Below are 23,967 nucleotides of genomic sequence, written 5' to 3'. Positions count from 1 at the left end.
GGGCGTCCACCTCCTCCAGCCCTGCCGCTGCGCCCGCGCGCCCCAAACCCAGCTCCGACTCCCAGGAGCCCTTGGGATGCGGCTGTGTACCCGCGAACGACCCGTGCTTCCGGCGTCGACAGCCTGGCGGGAGGCAGCCCCGATGCGGGAGCCGCGGACGTCGCTCCGTGGGCGCCTTGCAGTCGGCCCGCCGCGTCGCCGCCCCGGCTAGGGACTACGTTTCCCGGCGGGCATTGCGCAGCCCCGGCTAGGGACTACGTTTCCCGGCGGGCGTCGCGCACAGGGCCCGCCCGCTTCCGGCGGCGAGGGCTGTGGGGCGGGAGCCGGGGGCGCGGCGGGGGCGGGGCGGGGCGCGGCCCCGCGGGTGGCGGGCGAGCGGGAGCGCGGGCGGGCGCCCGGCTCTGGGCGCGGCCGCGGGTGTGGCCGGGGGTGTGTCTGCGGGTGACCGGCGGGCCCCGGGGCGTGTGCGCGGCTCCGGCGACATGAGAGCCACGGCGGGCGCCAGGGCCCGCGAGGGCCCCCGCACAAAGCCCAGAGCGGGTCGCGGCCCAGCGGCGGGGGCTCCGGCAGCGCTGGGGGGCTCCGCCCGCGGAAGGCCGCGCTCCAGGAGCGGGCTCGCGGCCGGGGAGCTGCGCGGAGCCCTGGCCTCGGGGCCTGCGCTCGGAGGTGAGGCTGACAGGTGTCTGGGCTGAGCCGGGGGCGGTGCCGGGGTCGTCCTCTCGGGGTGCGGGAGGGTGGGCTTGGCGCGACCGTGGGGCGCAACTGCTCGGGGGCCGGGGGCTTGCGGGGAGGCGGAGATGGGACCGCTGTGCCGGGTCCCGGACTTGTCCAGGCTCGCGCTAGCCAGACCTTCCCCGGCGGCCCCTGGGAAGGGTGGGGAGCGGGTCCCACCCCTGGGTCTCTGACCTGTGCCCTCTCCCCTCGCAGCCCTGCCTTCCAGGGACACTGCCCACCTCCTGGACAGAGGGCGCAGGCAGGAGGCCGTGGGGACCCGCGGGAAAGCCGTGTCTCAGGTGAGTGCAATGCAGGCTTTAGATCTCTGAGCATTTGCGGTTTCTAGAGACGTGTGCTGGGCGCTCACGTTTCGGTGAATGATGGACTACAGGTGCAGGCTCAGCCCGCCCGGGGCCACCGGCCCGCCTCCTCCTCCTCCCTGGTCACCAGTGTCATTCTTCCTGGTGAAATAACCTGGCCTTCCCTCTACCTTCCCATCCAGGACTGGGGTCAGTGGACTCCTCCGGGGAACCCAGCAGCCCTTGTGCAGTATCCGGGCTGTCAGTGCCGACTTGGTGCCAGCCCCTGGAGAAGTAAGTGGTTAAGCCCAGGCCTCCACCCCAGCAGCTAATGGCCTGTTGACAGACAGTCACAGAAGCAGTGAGACGGTGGGAAAGGACAGTTCTTATCCAAGCACTGTGAGAGTGGACTGGAAGGGGCTCCCGGCTTCTAGCTGCTCAGAGGAAGGGTCGGCCGCTTACCAAGGAGGCGGTTGTAGAGCCAGGCCTTGAAGGCAGAGATGCTTGCTAGCAGAATAGAGAAGGCCAGCATTTTAGGGAGAGGAGGAACCATCTGAAAGCCGTTTTTCCCAGTTGGCTTTGTGACTTTTTTTCCCTCCCTCCCTTCCTCCCTTCCTTCCCTTCTTTCTTTTTAAAGATTTATTTATTTATCTGAAAGGCAGAGTTAGAGAGAGGGAGACACAGAGAGAGAGGTCTTCCATCTGCTGGTTGACTCCCCAGATGGCTGCAACAACTGGGGCTGGACCAGACGGAAGCCAGGAGCCAGGAGCTTTATCTGGGTCTCCCACATGCAGGGGCCCAAATACTTGGCCCCTCTTCCACTGTTTTCCCAGGTGCATGAGCAGGAAGCTGTATCAGAAGTGGAGCAGCCGGGACTCCAACCAGTGCCCATGTGGGATACCGGCATTGCAGGTGGCGGCTTAACTCGCTGTGCCACTACGCTGGCCCCCACTTGGAGACTTCTTGAAATACTACTAAATACATTTGTTTCTGTCAGCTACGTCTCATAAATATGCAGTAGGCAGCTCATAAGTATATGAACCAAAATGAAAAATAAAAAAAATGTGAATCATGGCTGCTCTGCGCCTGATCTGGCTTCCTCCTGGGGCACACCCTGGAAGGCAGGATATGGCAGCTTAGGTACCTGGATCCCTTCCAGCCACCTTGGGGACCCTAACTGAGTTCTGGGCTCTGGCTTCAGCCTGGCCCAGCCCTGGTTGTCGTGGGCATTTGAAGAGTGAACCAGTGGATGGAAGATCTCTGTATCTCTCTGCCTTTCAGATATTTTTTAAAATGTACTGGTTTCCAGTTGCACCATCCTAACCCGTCTTAAGTGGAAGTTATTGATCTCTCCGATCTGGAGGCCGGAAGTCCACGATGGGGTGACGCCGTGTGTGTGACCTCTGGACAGGGCTCCCTTGGCTGTGTCACACGTGGCAGATGGCATTCATGTGGGAGGGAGGGGTGACATGGTGGGAAAGGCTTCCAGCCACCGCTCAGGGCTCGGGGGTTGTCATGTGCTTTTTATAGCACTTGCTCTGCAGGACCAGCCAGCGTCTTAGCAAGACCTCTATTAGTTCTTCCTGAGGGCCGGGCTGCACTGGCCTGTCCCCCTTCCTCGGCTTCACTACCACCTGTCACCTGAGGGATCAAATGTCCAGCACGTGGGCCCTTCAGTCACACTCAGACCGTAGTGCTGGGCCTCTGGTGACTGCCACGTGGCCAGGCATGGGGCTCAATTCTAAGTCCCTTTTGACAGTCATTTGGGATTGGAAGTAGCTGTGGGGATGGCTCTTTCACTGTAGAACACCAAGGTAATGGGTGTACTGGGCTTTGGCTGTTCCCCCTAGAGCCGAGGCAGCCGCAGACGTGTGTGCGGCCAGGGCTGTGTGCCAGGCAGCTGCCCAGGGGTGACACTCAGCTCGTCACTTGTGCTCTCCTGGGCCCTTCGCAGCACAGCGGCCAGAGGGCTGTGCGCTCCAGACTGCCCATCGGCTTCCCTGGAGGAAGGGGCAGACAGGCCGCCACATGTCCCGGCCCCTGTCACCTTGGGCTTCTGCTCTCTTTCTGACCGCCTCTCCAAGAACTCAGCCTCCCGCCCCCGTTCTTCACATCCCTGTTCTGCGTTGCATTTCCTTTGACCTCTTCTCAACAGGCCATCTGTTTTCCTTAGATTATCTGGTTTTCTTGTGTCTCGTTCCCATACTTCAGGAAGTTTTGCCCCAGTCCCTGAAACAGAATATGTGTATTGCATGAATGTTTGAATATAGTCTATTTGAAAGTTAGGGTTATGGGGCCGGCGCTGTGGCGCAGTGGGTTAATGCCCTAGCCTGAAGCGCCAGCATCCTATATGGGCGCTGGCTGGTTCAAGTCCCGGCTGCTCCACTTCCGATCCAGCTCTCTGCTATGGCCTGGGAAAGCAATAGCAGATGGTCCAAGTGCTTGGGTCCCTGCACCCACGTGGGAGACCCAAAGGAAGCTCTTGGCTCCTGGCTTCTGATTGGCGCAGCTCCGGCCATTGTGGCCAATTGGGGAGTGAACCATCAGATGGAAGACCTATCTCTCTCTCTGCCTCTCCTCTCTCTGTGTAACTCTGACTTTCAAATAAATAAATAAATCTGAAAAAAAGTTAGGGTCACAAAGAGAAAGAAGGAGAGGGAGAGAGAAAGAGAAACAGAGAGGTCTTCCACCTACTGGTTCACCCCTCAATTGGCTGCAGCAAACGGAGCTGCGCCAATCCAAAGCCAGGAGCCAGGAGCTTCTTCCGGGTCTCTCACACGGGTGCAGGAGCCCAAGCACTTGGCCCATCTTCTACTGCTTTCCCAGTCTATAGCAGAGAGCCAGATTGGAAGTGGAGCAGCCAGGACTCCAAGCAGTGGCCTTATGGGATGCCAGCACTGCAGGTGGCAGCCCCACCCACTATGCCACGGGGAAGGCTCCTGAATATAATCTTAAAGTTCTCCTGTGGCAAGCATTTTCCTGTTTAGTATAGTGTTAGCATAACCATTCTTTTTCATTTTAACTTTCAAATTTATGTAAATGGAGAAAATTGCATATATTTCATATATACAGTTTTTTTAAAAAAAGATTTATTTATTTATATGAGAGGCAGAGTTAGAGACAGAGACACAGAGAGAGAGAGAGATCTTCTATCTGCTGGTTCACTCCCCAAATGCCACAGTGGCTGCAGCTGTGCCAATCTAAAGCCAGGAGCTTTTTCTGTGTCTCCCAGGTGGTGCAGGGGCCCAAGGGCTTGGCCATCTTCTGTCATTTTCCCAGGCCACAGCAGAGAGCCAGATCGGAAGAGGAGCAGCTGGGACATGAACCGGCACCCATATGGAATGCCAGCACTGCAGGCAGGGGCTTAGTCTGCTACGCCACAGCGCCACCACCATATATACCTTCCCTCCCAAACGTGAAAATATGCCTCATCCCTGATTATAATGAGAATATATTCTTAGAAGTTTTTTTTTTTCCTTGTAGACTCGAGTTTCTTAAGCTAAGGTGAAATCAAAGTACTACTAAAATTAAACGTATGGGAAAGGCGTTTGGTGAGCATTGGAGATGCAGCGCGTGACACCTGGTTTCAGCTCCCAGCTTTGCTCCCGACGCCAGCTGCCTACCAGTGTGTGCTCTGGAAACAGCAGGTGATGGCGCGAGTGCTGGAGTCCATGACACCTGCATGGGAGACCCGGACTGAGCTCTGGCTCCTGGCTGACCTGGCCCCGCCCAGCTGTTGTGGGCACTGGGGAACCAGCCAGTGCATGGAGGATCTCTCTGTCTCTGACTCTATGCCTTTCAAATAAATAAAATGTGTAGACAGAAATTTAAAAATAAATACATAGAAAGAACAATAGTAGAGCCTCAAAAAATAGAATTCATACTTTCAGAAACAGTAAACTGAGAAAAAATATTAGCAAATATTCTTTCATTCATATTTTTAAAAATTACCTGGGGGCAGGTGTTGTGGCCCAGTAGGTTAAACCTGCTTGGGACACCCACATCCCACATCCGAGCCTCGTTCAAGCCTCCGCTGCTCTGAGCTCCTAATCCAGCTTCGCGCTGATGTGCCTGGGAGGCAGCAGATGGCAGCTCAGGGACTGGGTCCTTGCCACTCATGTGGGAGACCCAGGCAGCATTCCTGGCTCCTGGTAGTAGCCTGGCCAAGCCCTGGCTGTTGCAGGCATTTGAAGAGTAAAACAGTGGATGGAAGATCTCTCCTTCCCTCCCTTTTTTTCTCCCTCTGACATTCTGCCTTTCAAATAAATAAATAAGCAAATAAATCATTTTTATTTATTTTTTAAGATTTTATTTATTTATTTGAGAGCTAGAGTTACAGACAGTGAGAGGGAGAGTCAGAGAGAAAGGTCTTCCGTGGTTCACTCCCCAGGTGGCTGCAATGGCTGGAGTTGCGCCGATCCGAAGCCAGGAGCCAGGTGCTTCTTTCCCGGTCTCCCAGGTGGGTGCAGGGGCCCAAGATTTGGGCCATCTTCTACTGCTTCCCCAGGCCACAGCAGAGAGCTGGATTGGAAGAGGAACAGCCGGGACTAGAACTGGCGCCCATATGGGATGTTGGTGTCGCAGGTGGAGGATTAACCTACTGTGCCATGGCGCCGGCCCCAAATAAATCTTTTTTAAAAGACTCATTGAACTGAACCAAGAAAACCATTTGAATGAATTTTTTTCCTATAAAATACTTTTTATTTTTCCTTTAAGATTTCAACAGAAAATATTTCTGTAAGGATAGAATTGTTTTTGCTTTTTCTGGTTTTGTGTTTTTAGCATCTATGAGGAGTTGAATCACTGTTCCAGTGCTTATTTCAGGTGCAGATTTTTTTTTAAAGATTTAGTTATTTATTTAATGGGCAGAGTTACAGAGAGGTAGAGACAGAGAGAGGTCTTCCATCTGCTGGTTCACTTCCCAGATGGCTGCAATGGCCAGAGCTGCACCGATCAGGAGTCAGGAGCTTTTTCCTGGTCTCTCACGGGGGTGCAGGGGCCCAAGGACTTGGGCCATCTTCCACTGCTTTCCCAGGCCATAGCCAGAGAGCTGGATGGGAAGTGGAACAGCCGGGTCTTGAACTGGCACCCATACGGGATACCGGCACTGCAGGGGGCAGGCCCCAGGTGCAGATTCTGTACCTGTGTAGTGTTTTCTCTGCGGTGTGGTGTGAATCTTTGGAAATCTGCATGTTTATGTCACAGCAGCATGGGTAAGAATAGGACCTGCACATTTGGGAGTGGTTTATGCCCTAAGGAAGCAGGTTGGTGCAGACATCCGCTGGAGAAGCGTGTGTTGTTTTCTAATGGATCATGATTCACATCAGGATGAATGGCTGTCAACAAGTATCACTGCTGCTACTGGAGTAGAACATTTTAATGAGAGAAATAGCTGGACCCCACTCAAGCAGTTCTTATCAGGAGCTGGCAGTCCACATCTAGTGCTTACAGCATAGTGCCAGCACATAGCAAGGGCTCGATGCTGTTGCCGTTCGCACCCACATGCCCAAGGGGTGGTTGTAGCGCTTCACAAGCAAACCACTTAGATGGCGGGCTTTTTTTTTTTTTTTTTTTCAACAGCGAGAATTACAGACAGAGAGAGGGAGAGACAGAGAGAGAGGTCTTCCATCCACTGGTTCACTCCCCAGATGGCCGCAACAGCCAGAGCTGTGCTGATTCAAAGCCAGGAGCCAGGAGCCTCTTCTGGGTCTCCCATGCAGATGCAGGGGCCCAAGAACTTGGGCCATCTTCCACTGATTTCTCAGGCCATAGCAGGGAGCTGGATCAGTGGAGGAGCAGCCAGGACTAGAACCGGTGCCCATATGGGGTGCCGGCATCTCAGGTGGAGGATTAACCTACTGCGCCACAGTGCTGGCCCCTGGTGGGGATTTTTTAAAAGTATATAACCTGGGACAGAACTTGGCAACCTGTGGCCTGTGAGGCAGAACGGGCCCCTATCACTTTTTGGATGGCGTACAAACTGTCAATACTTTTTTTACTTTTTTTAATCATTGAAAAAAAAAGTATTTTTATGATGTGAAAATGATAAGAAATTCAATTTTGGGTCCTAAAATCAAGTTTCAGTGGAGCACAGCATCCTGCTCGCTTGTTTATGTGCTGTCTGTCTTGGTGCTGCACCGGTGAAGTTGAGTAGTTGTGTCAGCAGCTGTGTGGCCCTAAACCCTGAAATACAGAGACGCCGTGCTGACCTTTGACGTGGAGCAGGGCCTGTGCGGTCAGGCTGCCCCGGTCAAGTCCTGGCTTGGCGGTTCATTGCCTTTGTGATGTGCCGTATTTCCTCTCTATAAGGCGGTGATAGTGGCCATGCCAACTGTTAACATTGTCCTGCAGAAGAAATAAGCTGATAAATAAACATATAGGATTGTGTCTGGAATGCTGTAAGTGCTGTCAGCTATTATGTATGGCTGCTGTTGTCTATGGTGACGTGTTTGCCAGCAGCAGTCATTGATTCAGCACATAAGGAGCTGTCTGCGTGAACAGAACATATCTTAGGGTGCATGGGTGTTGTTAGTGTGGAGTCAGTCCCTCTGGAACATGGGACTAAAGATGTGGGAGAAAGGACCATTTCTTGTTCAGAAAAAAAGAACAGTTGTCAAGTATAAGAAAATATTTTAATTTTGTCTCTTCTCTTTAGGAGTTACCAACTTCTAGTTTTCTTAATAATGACAAAGTAGTAACGTGTTAGAAAAATGGGCACACTTTTCTCTTGTACCAAAAGACTTGTAAAAATAGTATAAAGATTTCTGGGGCCAGCTCTGTGGCATAGCGGGTAGGGCTGCCGCCTGCAGTGCCGGCATCCCATATGGGCGCCGGTTCGAGTCCCAGCTGCTCAACTTCCGATCCAGCTCTCTGCTATGGCCTGGGAAAGCAGCAGAGGATGGCCCAAGTCCTTGAGGCCTCTCTCTGCCTCTCCTTCTCTCTCTGTGTAACTCTGACTTTCAAATAAATCTTCAAAAAAATAGTATGAAGATTCTAAGATCTCATAGAGGTGGCTTGTTTCAGCTAGAGAAAAATACCTGAATAATATTTGAATATTTGAAAAATAGCTGGGAAAAAAACTCACTGCCAAGGCACATGCAGTTAGGATTGTAGGATGCAATATGGCAACTCATCTTTTGTAACTAGGTTAGGGTAGAAGCACTCATCTCTGCAAAGAAGCAGTGTGGCTCTGAGTGCTTTATGTTTGAACAAAGTTTAAACACAGCATTCGCATAAAAGCGTCTGAGTTCAGGGATCTGGCGTTCAACACAGCAGTTAAGATGGCACATCCCACGTTGGCACGCCCATTAATTCCCCGCTCTGGCTCCTGGCTCTGACTTCCTGCCGGTGCAAACCAGGGGAGACAGCACCCACTTCCTGCTGGTGAGTACCATGGGAGACAGCACCAACTTCCTGCCGGTGGGTACCATGGGAGACAGCACCAACTTCCTGCTGGTGCGTACCTTGGGAGACAGCAGTGAGGACCTGAGTGACGGGGTCCCTGGCTCCCACTTCCTGCCGGTGGGTACCATGGGAGACAGCAGTGAGGACCTGAGTGACGGGGTCCCTGGCTCCCACTTCCTGCCCGTTGGTACCATGGGAGACAGCAGTGAGGACCTGAGTGACGGGGTCCCTGGCTCCCACTTCCTGCCGGTGGGTACCATGGGAGACAGCAGTGAGGACCTGAGTGACGGGGTCCCTGGCTCCCACTTCCTGCCCGTTGGTACCATGGGAGACAGCAGTGAGGACCTGAGTGACGGGGTCCCTGGCTCCCACTTCCTGCCGGTGGGTACCATGGGAGATAGCAGTGAGGACCTGAGTGATGGGGTCCCTGGCTCCCACTTCCTGCCGGTGGGTACCATGGGAGACAGCAGTGAGGATCTGAGTGACGGGGTCCCTGGCTCCTACTTCCTGCTGGTGAGGACGCGAGCGATGGGGTCCCTGGCTCCGACTTCCTGCCGGTGGGTACCATGGGAGACAGCAGTGAGGACCTGAGCGATGGGGTCCCTGGCTCCCACTTCCTGCCGGTGGGTACCATGGGAGACAGCAGTGAGGACCTGAGCGATGGGGTCCCTGGCTCCCACTTCCTGCCGGTGGGTACCATGGGAGACAGCAGTGAGGACCTGAGCGATGGGGTCCCTGGCTCCCACTTCCTGCCGGTGGGTACCATGGGAGACAGCAGTGAGGACCTGAGCGATGGGGTCCCTGGCTCCCACTTCCTGCTGGTGGGTACCATGGGAGACAGCGGGGAGGATCTGAGTGACGGGGTCCCTGGCTCCTACTTCCTGCCGGTGGGTACCATGGGAGACAGCAGTGAGGACCCGAGCGATGGGGTCCCTGGCTCCTACTTCCTGCCGGTGGGTACCATGGGAGACAGCAGTGAGGACCCGAGCGATGGGGTCCCTGGCTCCCACTTCCTGCTGGTGGGTACCATGGGAGACAGCAGTGAGGATCTGAGTGACGGGGTCCCTGGCTCCTACTTCCTGCTGGTGAGGACGCGAGCGATGGGGTCCCTGGCTCCGACTTCCTGCCGGTGGGTACCATGGGAGACAGCAGTGAGGACCTGAGCGATGGGGTCCCTGGCTCCAACTTCCTGCCGGTGGGTACCATGGGAGACAGCAGTGAGGACCTGAGTGACGGGGTCCCTGGCTCCCACTTCCTGCCGGTGGGTACCATGGGAGACAGCAGTGAGGACCTGAGCGATGGGGTCCCTGGCTCCCACTTCCTGCCGGTGGGTACCATGGGAGACAGCAGTGAGGACCTGAGTGATGGGGTCCCTGGCTCCCACTTCCTGCTGGTGCATACCATGGGAGACAGCAGTGAGGACCCGAGCGATGGGGTCCCTGGCTCCGACTTCCTGCCGGTGGGTACCATGGGAGACAGCAGTGAGGACCTGAGTGACGGGGTCCCTGGCTCCCACTTCCTGCCGGTGGGTACCATGGGAGACAGCAGTGAGGACCTGAGTGACGGGGTCCCTGGCTCCCACTTCCTGCCGGTGGGTACCATGGGAGACAGCAGTGAGGACCTGAGTGACGGGGTCCCTGGCTCCCACTTCCTGCTGGTGGGTACCATGGGAGACAGCAGTGAGGACCTGAGTGACGGGGTCCCTGGCTCCCACTTCCTGCTGGTGGGTACCATGGGAGACAGCAGTGAGGATCTGAGTGACGGGGTCCCTGGCTCCTACTTCCTGCCGGTGGGTACCATGGGAGACAGCAGTGAGGACCCGAGCGATGGGGTCCCTGGCTCCTACTTCCTGCCGGTGGGTACCATGGGAGACAGCAGTGAGGACCCGAGCGATGGGGTCCCTGGCTCCCACTTCCTGCTGGTGGGTACCATGGGAGACAGCAGTGAGGATCTGAGTGACGGGGTCCCTGGCTCCTACTTCCTGCTGGTGAGGACGCGAGCGATGGGGTCCCTGGCTCCGACTTCCTGCCGGTGGGTACCATGGGAGACAGCAGTGAGGACCTGAGCGATGGGGTCCCTGGCTCCCACTTCCTGCCGGTGGGTACCATGGGAGACAGCAGTGAGGACCTGAGCGATGGGGTCCCTGGCTCCCACTTCCTGCCGGTGGGTACCATGGGAGACAGCAGTGAGGACCTGAGCGATGGGGTCCCTGGCTCCCACTTCCTGCCGGTGGGTACCATGGGAGACAGCAGTGAGGACCTGAGCGATGGGGTCCCTGGCTCCCACTTCCTGCTGGTGGGTACCATGGGAGACAGCAGTGAGGATCTGAGTGACGGGGTCCCTGGCTCCTACTTCCTGCCGGTGGGTACCATGGGAGACAGCAGTGAGGACCCGAGCGATGGGGTCCCTGGCTCCTACTTCCTGCCGGTGGGTACCATGGGAGACAGCAGTGAGGACCCGAGCGATGGGGTCCCTGGCTCCCACTTCCTGCTGGTGGGTACCATGGGAGACAGCAGTGAGGATCTGAGTGACGGGGTCCCTGGCTCCTACTTCCTGCTGGTGAGGACGCGAGCGATGGGGTCCCTGGCTCCGACTTCCTGCCGGTGGGTACCATGGGAGACAGCAGTGAGGACCTGAGCGATGGGGTCCCTGGCTCCGACTTCCTGCCGGTGGGTACCATGGGAGACAGCAGTGAGGACCTGAGTGACGGGGTCCCTGGCTCCGACTTCCTGCCGGTGGGTACCATGGGAGACAGCAGTGAGGACCTGAGTGACGGGGTCCCTGGCTCCCACTTCCTGCCGGTGGGTACCATGGGAGACAGCAGTGAGGACCTGAGCTATGGGGTCCCTGGCTCCCACTTCCTGCCGGTGGGTACCATGGGAGACAGCAGTGAGGACCTGAGTGATGGGGTCCCTGGCTCCCACTTCCTGCTGGTGCATACCATGGGAGACAGCAGTGAGGACCCGAGCGATGGGGTCCCTGGCTCCGACTTCCTGCCGGTGGGTACCATGGGAGACAGCAGTGAGGACCTGAGTGACGGGGTCCCTGGCTCCCACTTCCTGCCGGTGGGTACCATGGGAGACAGCAGTGAGGACCTGAGTGACGGGGTCCCTGGCTCCCACTTCCTGCCGGTGGGTACCATGGGAGACAGCAGTGAGGACCTGAGTGACGGGGTCCCTGGCTCCCACTTCCTGCTGGTGGGTACCATGGGAGACAGCAGTGAGGACCTGAGTGACGGGGTCCCTGGCTCCCACTTCCTGCTGGTGGGTACCATGGGAGACAGCAGTGAGGATCTGAGTGACGGGGTCCCTGGCTCCTACTTCCTGCCGGTGGGTACCATGGGAGACAGCAGTGAGGACCCGAGCGATGGGGTCCCTGGCTCCTACTTCCTGCCGGTGGGTACCATGGGAGACAGCAGTGAGGACCCGAGCGATGGGGTCCCTGGCTCCCACTTCCTGCTGGTGGGTACCATGGGAGACAGCAGTGAGGATCTGAGTGACGGGGTCCCTGGCTCCTACTTCCTGCTGGTGAGGACGCGAGCGATGGGGTCCCTGGCTCCGACTTCCTGCCGGTGGGTACCATGGGAGACAGCAGTGAGGACCTGAGCGATGGGGTCCCTGGCTCCGACTTCCTGCCGGTGGGTACCATGGGAGACAGCAGTGAGGACCTGAGTGACGGGGTCCCTGGCTCCCACTTCCTGCCGGTGGGTACCATGGGAGACAGCAGTGAGGACCTGAGCGATGGGGTCCCTGGCTCGCACTTCCTGCTGGTGGGTACCATGGGAGACAGCAGTGAGGACCTGAGTGATGGGGTCCCTGGCTCCCACTTCCTGCTGGTGCATACCATGGGAGACAGCAGTGAGGACCCGAGCGATGGGGTCCCTGGCTCTGACTTCCTGCCGGTGGGTACCATGGGAGACAGCAGTGAGGACCTGAGTGACGGGGTCCCTGGCTCCCACTTCCTGCCGGTGGGTACCATGGGAGACAGCAGTGAGGACCTGAGTGACGGGGTCCCTGGCTCCCACTTCCTGCCGGTGGGTACCATGGGAGACAGCAGTGAGGACCTGAGTGACGGGGTCCCTGGCTCCCACTTCCTGCTGGTGGGTACCATGGGAGACAGCAGTGAGGACCTGAGTGACGGGGTCCCTGGCTCCCACTTCCTGCCGGTGGGTACTAGGGAGACAGCAGTGAGGACCTGAGTGACGGGGTCCCTGGCTCCCACTTCCTGCTGGTGGGTACCATGGGAGACAGCAGTGAGGACCTGAGTGACGGGGTCCCTGGCTCCCACTTCCTGCCGGTGGGTACCATGGGAGACAGCAGTGAGGACCTGAGTGACGGGGTCCCTGGCTCCCACTTCCTGCCGGTGGGTACCATGGGAGACAGCAGTGAGGACCTGAGTGACGGGGTCCCTGGCTCCCACTTCCTGCCGGTGGGTACTAGGGAGACAGCAGTGAGGACCTGAGTGATGGGGTCCCTGGCTCCCACTTCCTGCTGGTGGGTACCATGGGAGACAGCAGTGAGGATTCGAGTGACAGGGTCCCTGGCACTTATGGAGACCTGGCTTGAGTTCTCTGTTCCTGGCTCTAATACTTGCCTAGCCCTAGACATTGCTGGCATTTGATGAATGAAGCAGCAGATGGGAGCTCTCTGTCTGTCTCTGCCTCTCAAATGGGAAAAAGAAAAATGTTTGAGTTTCAGTCTACTTGAAGAATTCCACTGCTGAGTTTTGGCCCAGTTTTCACAATCACAAGCCTTTAACAACTGCTCGTGCAAAATGCAGATCACTAATAGCAAAAACATGATCACCCAGAAACTAGACTTTATTTCTTCCTGGCAAGATGAATTCTCCTACCCCATATTTTTTAACTAAAAGATTTGCCTGTGGGTCTGTGTTGTGACTTGCCAAGGTATTCAAGTTAGGTTTGGTGCTGTCAGATGTGGGGTAGCCAGAGACACTCAGATTGGAAGGGTGAGCAGATGAAGTTTATTGCTCACAGGGAGAACAGAGAGACGTATGAGGCCAGGCCCATGGGAAGGGTTGGTGGCTTCCAGAAGACATGCGTTTAACAGTTGGGGAACTGCAGGAGGAGGGAGGCCTTGGAGGGCCAGAGCCTTTACCGGGGTCCATGGTATTGCTTAGGTGGGCTCCCCGAGGCAGTGCTGGATTGGCTGATCTGAGGAGAGTGTGCAGTTAAGTGAGACACCTTGGGGGCTACATTCTCAGGTTTATACGACTTAATGCAAAAGTCAGGTAAGTTGGTCAAGAGGTTCAGGACGTGGTTCCTTACTTATCTAGAACACAGAAATGGGAATGGGGTGGAAACTACCTCACTCTATGTGGGTCAAGGGTGACAGGCCAGGGGCAGGACAGCAGGTTGAATGCCGAGGCCGCGTCAGTGTAAGCCCGAGTCAGGAAGGTGAGCGTTGGCGTTCATTCAGCACTGACATCATCATGCCTTGCATCAGTACATGTGTGTATGTGATTGTCTAAGATGGGATGCTGTGTGTGTGTTAGCATTGAATATGTATTGTCGTGCTGTGTACATGTGTGTGTATTACCTCATTGAAGCCACATCGCAATCTGTGAGGTTAGTGTTGTTGACTTTTGCCACTTTTCGGAGCCACCTGAGGTTTTGGAGCTACTGAATACTGAATTTCGCCTCTGCGGCAGTCTGACTTTTTTGCTGTTGATTTAAGTATATAGTATGAGAACCCCACTGCTACCAGTCATTCAGATCTGCTTTCTGTTAGCCACGGATTTCTGAGTCAGTCAGATTGGAAGTGACTGCATGTTAGAAATGTATTGGGCAGTCTCAGAGCTGTGTGCTGGAAGGGTGACAGTGAGCCGCATACCCATCTGTTAGCAATGCCCCAGCCCAGCAGTGCGCGCCCACGGTTCCTTCCTGCGCTTCCCGGCTCCCAGAGGTGACACCTGGGCTCTTAAAGGCTCTTTGTGAGTTCAACACCTTATCATCTTTTTCATTCTTATCACACACTCATTTTTGTTTTTTTTGGGAAAAAGTACTGCTAGGGCTTTTGTTTTTATGAACATCTAGTGAGCACTAAAGTAAGAAAAGAAGCCCGTAGAACTCAGCCTGGGGATGAGTTGTGTCCCCTTTGAGGCGCATCTCCAGGTTTATTTCCCATTCTTGTTTGCTCTGGGTCGTGCCCGTGTCTCCAGGTTGCACACCGTTCTAGTACCTGCTGTGCAAGAACGACTCAGCCTTCATTCTTGGTTGTTTCAATTTGCTGTCAAATAATTTTTGTATGTGTGTTCCCCTCCACAAAACTGCAAGTTCTCCAAGGAAGGGCCCTTTGCTCATCTGGAGGTTGTGCCATAATGAAGCTAGCTGAGCGGTTGCTAGCAATCTGTAGATCACCAAACGAATGATCCCTATCCTGAATGACGACAAGGTAGTTAGACCACCGTGTCACTTCTCTCGGGCAGTGCCCTAACAAACTGGCATCCTGGCCGTCTCCAACCACAGGCTTCTGTTTCTGAGATCCAGGTGTGGGCAGGTTCGGTTTCCCCGGGGCTGCTCTCCTTGGCTTCCTGCTGGCGACGTCTTTCTGGTGTCCTCACATGGCCTTTGCACTCTGCGTGCCCATCCCTGGTGTCTAAAAGACACCAGTCAGGTTAGACAGGGATGCACCCATGTGGCCTTGTGTGACGTTGGCTCCTCAGAGGCTCTTTCTCTAAACACAGTGACATCCGAAAGGACTGGGCTGGAGACTTCAACTCGGGAATTCGGGGGACGCAGTTCTGTAGGAGCTCTCCAGTCGTGAGGGAGTAAGAACGTGCTTGTGTCATTGCAGAGCTTGGTGGAATTTGGAGATGTGGCCATAGATTTCTCCCAAGAGGAGTGGGAGTGGCTGAACCCCGCTCAGAGGACACTGTACCGGAAGGTGATGTTGGAGAACTACAGGAACCTGGCATCGCTGGGTAAGGGAGCTCCTGTCCCCTCGCACCTACCCTGTCAGGCTGCTGCTGTGCCCGAAAAGTCCTCCTCTCCTTTTTCTGTCAGCTGAGGGGTCCACCCCGTGGTCTGGACAGACCCGCAGCGTGACCACCTCCTATTTCTTATGTATCCAGGACTTTGTGGTTCTAAGCCTGCTGTGATCTCATCTTTGGAACAAGGAAAAGAGCCCTGGGTAGTGAAGAGAAAGGTGGCAAGAGGCTGGAGCCCAGGTGAGTGTGGAGAAGTGACTGGGTGGGCAAAACCACTGCCTCAGACGTGCAGCGTCACCACGACTCCTGAGCCCACGGACCTGGAGGCAAGTTCAAGGCCTCTTTAGCATGAGCCTGGCTCTTTCCTTAACTATGCTCCCTTCCTTCTGAAGATGACTTATTTTCCTCTACTCTGTATCCCATATTTTCCTGGCTCCTCCTCCCTTTGTCATGGAGTCATCTCTTTAAAAATATCTTTAAAAATGTTTTTGACTGATTCTGATGTAGCTTTTGCTGTCTTATTTGTCAGATGAATGGCTGTTTCATGTATGCACTTATCTTTTCACTAGTGCTGAGTTTTGGCTTTGAGTAAGGCTGTCAGGTGCTGGTTGGTAATCTGAACATAAGCTGTTAAAGAAAGCATTACACAGAGAGATGAGTCATGTTTATGCAACTTAAATGGAGTAGAAACTGATGTTCTGTGGATGGCAAGTGCATATAGGGACTTTGGGGAAAAAAGTAAAATTATTCCCAGTTTTAAACTGGAGAAATAAGAAATGAGACTGGAATCTTGAGCAGAAGCATGAGGAGATGGGCAGATGAGGAGATGAGTTTGGGTGGATTGTGTTACTTTGGGGGCCAAGTGTATTTCCCGGTGTCTACAGGCAGAGTGCAGTTGGGTTATTGGCTGTCAGGAGAAGAGAACACTGACTCTGATTTGATGGAATATTCTTACAGATATTGCGGTGATATTTGTACTGTTTGGGAGTACAGAGATTTCAACCACAGCATTATTTCTGGAACAGCAAATAATCAAGTAAGACAAGGAATCAGAATCGAAGATTTCCTCTGGAGATTTTATTATAATAGGAAATGGTAACATTTCTGAAGAATTGAGCATATTTAAGACCTCTTTGTTCCGATTTTACCTCAGGGGCCAGTTTGTGTTGACAGAATAGGGCAGGTGGCTCACAGTGCTGGGTCACGTGAGCCATTGTGTCACACAGGAAGACAAGGATGATACGTTGCTGAAGGTTTTCAGTATAACTTCTCATTAGATCACATGCTTTGAGCTAGTTTTATGAGACAGACTATTTTTTTTCTCCTATAGAACTTTCATTTGTTGTTGAGATTCTGCTTAGTCTAACAAAGACTTGTGCTTTTAAGGGCAGGATCTGGGCTTTTATTCTTAGCATTCCAACAAAAAAAGGAGGCATGTACAGCTAGAGGTGAAATTTTTGCTAAAGTGAAGAAGGACTCAAAGGCGTTTTACTTAATAAAGCTTCAATAATCGGATCATACAGGAGTTTTCTTTAGAGCCTCTGTTTCCTGTTTGTTTATATCAGCAGCACTTTATCTTAGATTCAGATGTTGTCAGCTATCTCACCTCTTGATTTTCAATTTCCTTTTCCTAGTGTGCGGTTCAGTATTTAGGTGGGAAAGCTCATGTTGTATCCTTTAGGAATGTAGCCACACAGATTTAGGAGTATATGGTTATTGAATATTGCTGGTCATATAAAAATGCTTCCAAAATTACATGCTTTTTAGAGTTTTAATTCATCTGGTTACATTTTGATGGCTTTCTTCTTCCTAACACATGAGAGATATTTGCTTGCTTTCTTAATATCTTTCAGACTTGAAGACTGTGAAGGAAAGTAAGAAATTTCCTCCAAAGAGGGACTTTTGTGAAGAAAGGTTACCCCAGGCAGTGAGGACAGAGAGACTCAGAAACTGCAGTCTGGAATACTCTATGTTGGGGGACTATGATGCTCTATTTGAGACACGATCGGTAAGTCAGGAGATAAACTTTAGGTAACAAAAAATATGCTTCATAAAACAACAACAAAAACCCAACCCTTTAGGACTGCAGTGACTCCAGGAAAGTTTCCTCTTGCACACAAGATCTCCAATAGGCACGGTATCCCTCTAGAGGAAAGAGTTACATAATCTTGATAAGCATTAGAAATGCAGGGAAAAATTTCATTATAATGGTGATAAACACACCTGTGTAGATCGTAAATGTTTGACTTGTTATACATGAGAGAAAGCTTTAAGCAAGGTCTCAACCCCTCCATTTCATTTAAGAGTTCACACAAGAGGAAACCCTGCAGACTCACTGAAAAATGTGACAAAGCATCAGACAGCACTAAAAAATTCACGCTGCCTGTGAGGACATTCTCTGCCACAACATTACAAATTCTCCCCAGAATAAACAGTGTCTCCTGTTTTCTCTTTTATTTTTTTCTCCCGAAACATGTATGATGTAATTAGGCCTGACCTGGATCACTCAGAACCTAAGAGTGCCTGTTTCACACTATGCAGACACAGCCTGCTGGCCCGGTTTGTGAGTGTGTTTTGATCCAGAACATGTCTGTGTCACCCAGGGCCTGGGGAGTGTCACAGATATGGCCTCAGACTCCTCCCAGCTGGACCCAGCACAGAAGAGCCCCTGGAAGAGTGCAGTGTGGGAGAGCCACAGTGACCTGGAACCTCCAGGTAAGGAGGTCCCTCTCCTGAATCTAACTCTGTCTTGGGGAGGCCCCATATTCATACCTCGATTTTGAGTTCTGGAGGAGGAAGGGGGGTCTTCCCAAGTGCTGGCCTGAATTTCTGCTCCCAGTTACTGAGGTAACAGCTTGGCTTTTGTGGAGTTGAAAGTTGGTATCAACATCTCCAATATCTTTCAGATCCTTCTCACCTGTCTTCCTGCATTTTCTTGCAATGGCACTTTCCCATCAAAACCAAGGAACTTGCTCCTGAATTTTGGAAAGCAGAGAGGATGACCAAATCCTATCTCTTTTCACTCATGCAGAACATTGTGTTTCCAAGCCCGATTTCGTCTCATTATTGGAGGAAGGGAAGGAGCCCTGGATGGGGAGGAGAGATGTGACAGGAGGCCTGTTCTCACATGAGTGTGCGAGAGCCTGGTGTGGAAAAGCCAGTGCAGGTGAGAGTGTAGTTTTCATCAGAGAGGCTGAGCCCTCATTGTTGTGCAGTAGGAACCTTCAGAGTCCTCCAGGTCTGCAGAGAAAATCACACTCTGACTCTGCAAAATTAATTCTTCCTTGTTTGTGCCCTTCTCTAATCGTAACTCATGGCCATGGAGTGTTCTCTTTTCTTGGCACTGGGACACGCACCAGCCAGCCTCTTAGTTCCTTAAGGGACCTCTTGCTGACCCTGATGTACTTCTGAGTTATTTTCCAAAGACCGAGTCTTCTGTGTCTCAGTGACTCGTTCACTGTGTGATACGTCCATTCCGTAAGAACAACAAATGGAGAGTTATGGCCGGCGCCGCGGCTCACTAGGCTAATCCTCTGCCTGTGGCCCTGGAACACTGGGTTCTAGTCCCGGTTGGGGTGCCGGATTCTGTCCCGGTTGCTCCTCTTCCAGTCCAGCTCTCTGCTGTGGCCCGGGAGTGCAGTGGAGGATGGCCCAAGTGATTGGGCCCTGCACCTGCGTGGGAGACCAGGAGAAACACCTGGCTCCTGTGTTCAGATCGGCGTGGTGCGCCAGCCACAGCGGCCATTGGAGGGTGAACCAACGGAAAAGGAAGACCTTTCTCTCTGTCTCTCTCTCTCTCTCTCTTACTGTCCATTCTGCCTGTCAAAAAAAAAAAAAAAATGGAGAGTTATGCAAGTGAGCCACTCTGGTTGGTATTGGCAAGCAATGGGAGAAGGGGAGAATATGTGTATAGATGTAAACTGTCAGAGTTGCTCTCATGGAGAGGATGAGAGCATGCTTATGGAGAACTTGCATGAATTGGAGTTTGCAAATTTCAAATAGGGCCTTAGGAGATGTTCTCTGCAGTGACTCCTATGTCACTAGGAGGCTAGGCAGAGGTTGTATTGCAAGCAGACAGTGATACACCAGGGAAAGAAAAGAAATTTTCTTCAAAAGTAATGCTCTCTAAAAAATGAAATCCCATCACTTATTTGTAAAAAGATGGAAAACCATGACCCATGATCACAACATGTTAAAATGTTGTGACAGCTTTGGACTCTCTGAAGTGGTATGACATATTTTTTACAAGTAGAAATTACAATTTGAATATCCCTTATCAGAAATGCTTGTACCAGAAGTATTTAAGATTTCTGAGTTTTTCAGATTTTTGAATATTTGCGCAGACTTTATTGGTTGAGTATTCTTAGTTCAAAAATTTAAAATTCTTTATTATCTAAAACTTTTTAGCCTTTTTGTCAACACTTAACATGTTTTGGATTTTTAGTTTTCAGATTAGGGATGCTCAAACTTGATAGCTACTACATTCAGTTATATGTGCAGACGTGTTTCATATGCAATCCATGTTGTATGTATGTTGCTCACTTGGTTTACTTCATGTTTCTTAGTATTAAAGATTAACAGGATAGGTTTATTTGTCAGTGAAAATGGTACATTTTGGGATTGTTTGTCCCTTTACATGAGCATCTACTAGGCTATGAAAGTTTGATTTGTTTTTAGTGACTCTGGCAACAGCTAGATATACTGACTTAATGGCATCCTCAAAGCACTGGGTGTTTACAATCCAAATTTTGTGCATTATTTAGTCACAGACTAAATAGCCTAATTTTTTTGTTTTATTATGAAAGAGATTAAATAGTTTATTTGGGGTTTTTTCCTTTCCTCTATTCTTGAATATTTTCTTAACAGCCCCAATAACTTTTATAAATAAGTATCCTAACAGTATTGTTTCAAATAATTTTTACATACTATAATAATTTTTCTTTTAATTAGGTTTTTCAAAATTGTGATCTGTAAATAATTTTAAATTTTTGTGTAGTCTGTTATTCCAATTATGCTATCTACTGTATGTGTCCTTAGAAATGTGATACATATATCACATACATATAGAACATGTAGCTTTACAATATATGTATATACCATAATTCATTTAAATAATCTGCTACTGAGGATATTTGAACATTTATGTCTTTTCCAATTTTTACCTATAATCAACATAAAATATATCCCTAGAAATGAATTTGCTTGGGCAAAATATACATATCTAAAGGTTACATGGATATTTTATTATAACATTGGTGAAGAATATGTGAAAATACCTGTTTCTAGACATCATTACAAATTTGGATATTTTATATTTTTGCCAAGTTGTTGGGTGAAAAGCATGTTTTTTTTTTAATTTATTTATTTGAAAGTCAAAGTTAGAGAGAAAGAGAGAAAGAGAGGTCTTCTATCTGCTGTTTCACTCCCCAGTTGGCTGATCTGAAGCCAGGAACCAGGAGCTTCTTCCAGATCTCCCATGTGTGTGCAGGGCTTGGGCCATCTTCCACTGCTTTCCCAGGCCATAGCAGAGAGCTGGATGGGAAGTGGAGCAGCCAGGATTCGAACCGGCACCCATATGGGATGCCGGCACTGTAGGCAATGGCTTAACCCACTAAGGTACAGCACCAGCTCTGGAAAAGCATGTTTGATTGCATTTCCCTGACTACTTGTGATGTTGAAAATGTAGATATTTGAATTCACTTAGCGGGGAGGCATTGTGGCACAGTGGGTTACGTTTCTGCTTATGACACTCACATCCCATATTTGAGAGTGCCAATTTGAGTCTCAGTTCCTCTGCTTCTCTGGTCCAGCCACCTGCTGGTGCACCTGGGAGGCAGCAGGTTATTCCTGGAGTGCGTGGGACCCTGCCACCCGTGTGTGAGACCAGGGTGGAATTCCAGGCACCTGACTGGCCTGTCCCAGCCCCAGCTGTTGCAAGCATTTGAGGAGTGAACCAGCAGATGAAGATCTCTCTCTCTGTGTTTCTTCTCTCTGTCACTCTGCCTTTCAAGTAGATGAAAATAAACATTAAAAAATTTTTTTTTTTAAATATGTTTGTCATTCTCATTTGGACCACATAACAAATCGCTTTAGCCTGTTTCTGGTACTATTTAATTCTTTCTGTCTCCCTCCTTACTTTCCCTTCTGTTCTGTAATTCTCCCCTTTCTTCCTTACCTGTTGCTTTATCTGTATTTTGCTGCATGGGCTTGTTGTCTTCACTTATTTTTATTGTGGAAAAGTACACATAATCTAAAATTTAATTTAATCTAAAATTGAAAGTGCATGGGCATTAAGCACATTCACAGGGTGCACAGCCATCACTACTATCCAGTTCCTGAAAAGTTTTCTCACTCCAAAAGGAAACCCCATATCCATCATGCATTCTGGATATGATGTGAAGTCAGAGTTCAGCTGCATTCTATTGAATGTGAATATCCAGTTGTCCCAACACTATTTATTGAAGAGATTATTCTTTCCCTCATTGAATAGTTTTGGAACCCTGGTTGAAAATCAGTTGTTTCTCCAAAGAAGACATATAAATGACCAATAAATATGGGGAAAATGCTAATGTCACTAATCACCAGGGAAGTACAAATAAAACCACAGTGAGGTATTGCCTCATGCCTGTCAGGATGGCTGTTTTCAAAGCAAATGGAAAAAAAGGTAACAAGTGTTAAGATGTGGAGATATTGATACCCCTGAACACTCCTGAAGGGAATGCAAAAGGCTGCATTTGCAATGGAAAATTTTTTGAAGATTTATTTATTTATTTATTTATTTGAAAGGCAGAGTTATAGGGAAGAGGGAGTTGGGGGTGAGAACCTCCTGGTTCACTCCCCAAAGTGCCCGCCATAGCCAGGACTAGGCCACTGTGAAGTCAGGAGCCTGGGTTTCACTAAGTCTGTCATGTGGGCTGCAGAGACCTAAGTACCTGAGCCATCATCTACTCCCTCCCTGGATGCACATTATTTGGAAGCTGGAATGGAAGTGGAGGAGTTGGGATTTGAACCAGCACTCTGATGTAGGATACAGGAGTCCCAGGAAGTATCTTAACTGCTGTAGCAAATGCTGCTCCTGTTCTTTCTGTGTGAATTTTAATATCATCTTTTCCACTTTTGCACAAAATGCAGTTGAGGTTTTGATAGGAATTAACATTGAATCTTAGAGTATTTGTGTTTCCCAAATATTTGACTTTCTCCATCACCTTCCTAAAGTCTATTTCCTTGCATTTATATTTAATGGTGTATAGCTATACATGCACAAAATTATGATATATGCCAAATGACTTAACAAAAGGACTTAAGGCATAATCACCCCCATGCGCTTATAGTCTGAGATTACAGATATGATTATTCAGTGGTATATGAGTGTAAGTAAATATAATATGATGCTCATTATTATAAAAAATGTCTTCAAAAAGAAATTGATATAGTCGTCTCAATAGATGCAGGAAAAGTATTTCACGAAATTCAATATCCTTTCATGATAAAATCCTCAACACATTAGATATAAAGAATTGTACCTCAACACAATAAAGGCCAAATATGACAAGCCTATTGCTAATATCATACTTAACAGTGAAAATCTACATTTTCTTTTAAGATCAGGAACAAGACAAAGATGTTTACTTTCACCATTTCTGTTCAACATAGCACTGGGTGTCCTAGCCAGAGCAGTTACACAGGAGAAAGAAACATAAGGTATCTAAATCAGACAACAAGTAAAATAGTTTGTGTAAATTATTTGATCCTATATGTAGAAAAGCCTCAAAGAAACCCCCCACCAAAATTGCTAGAACTAATACATGAATTCATCAGTTGCAGAATACAAAAATCAATATGCCAATTCAGTTACATTTTTATGATAACAATGAATTATCCAAAAAGACATCTAGAATACAATCCCATTTACAATAACAACAAACAAAATGAAATACTTATGAAAAAATTTAACCAAGAAGGTGAAAGACGGGAATGCTAAAAAGTATAAAATGTTGATGAAAGAGTTTGAAGAAAGTAGCACAGATAGATGGAAAGATGTCCTGGGTTCTTGGATTGGAAGACTTTATATCCTGAAGATGTCCATAATACCATTGCAGATGCAATGCAATCCTTATCAAAATTCCAATAGTATTTTTGATAGAAACAGGAAAAAAATCCTGAAATACGTATGGAACTTCAGAAGACTCCAAATAGCTAACGTAATTTTGAGCAATATGAACAAAGCTAGAAGAATCACACTTTCTGACATACCCAAATTGTAGTAACCCAAGTTCCATGTTACTGACATAAAAACATAAGATATATAAATTAGTGGAATAGAATAGAAAGCCCAGAAGTAAACCCATGAATATAAAGTCAACCAATCTTTGACAAAAATGTAAGAGTACACAAGAAGAAAAGAATTGTGTCTTCAATATATAGTGTTGGGAAAACCGGGTATCTACATACCAAAATAAGTTACAGAGTTCTGTCTTACACCGTACGTAAAAATCAACTCAAATGGTTTGAAGACTTAAACATAGGACTCAGAAACTTTAAAAGTGCACAGAAACATGGAAGCAAAGCTCGATTGATCATATTGGTCTTGGCAATGATTTTC

General features: G+C 50.1%; 1 protein-coding gene across 1 annotated transcript in view; it reads left to right on the top strand.

Annotated features, from left to right (window-relative positions):
- LOC133748806 (zinc finger protein 470) overlaps positions 1–23,967 on the top strand; it is a 126,544-nt gene that overhangs the window by 21,778 nt on the left and 80,799 nt on the right. Inside the window, exons 4-9 of the mRNA XM_062177788.1 lie at positions 928–1,013; positions 15,233–15,359; positions 15,510–15,605; positions 17,219–17,373; positions 17,969–18,080; positions 18,397–18,531. Coding sequence (XP_062033772.1) covers positions 928–1,013; positions 15,233–15,359; positions 15,510–15,605; positions 17,219–17,373; positions 17,969–18,080; positions 18,397–18,531 — 711 coding nt within the window. The remainder of the gene's footprint in view (positions 1–927; positions 1,014–15,232; positions 15,360–15,509; positions 15,606–17,218; positions 17,374–17,968; positions 18,081–18,396; positions 18,532–23,967) is intronic.

Source organism: Lepus europaeus, chromosome 19 (genome assembly GCF_033115175.1).
Source record: "Lepus europaeus isolate LE1 chromosome 19, mLepTim1.pri, whole genome shotgun sequence".
Classification (NCBI taxonomy): domain Eukaryota; kingdom Metazoa; phylum Chordata; class Mammalia; order Lagomorpha; family Leporidae; genus Lepus; species Lepus europaeus.
This window is presented reverse-complemented; position numbering and strand designations above follow the sequence as displayed.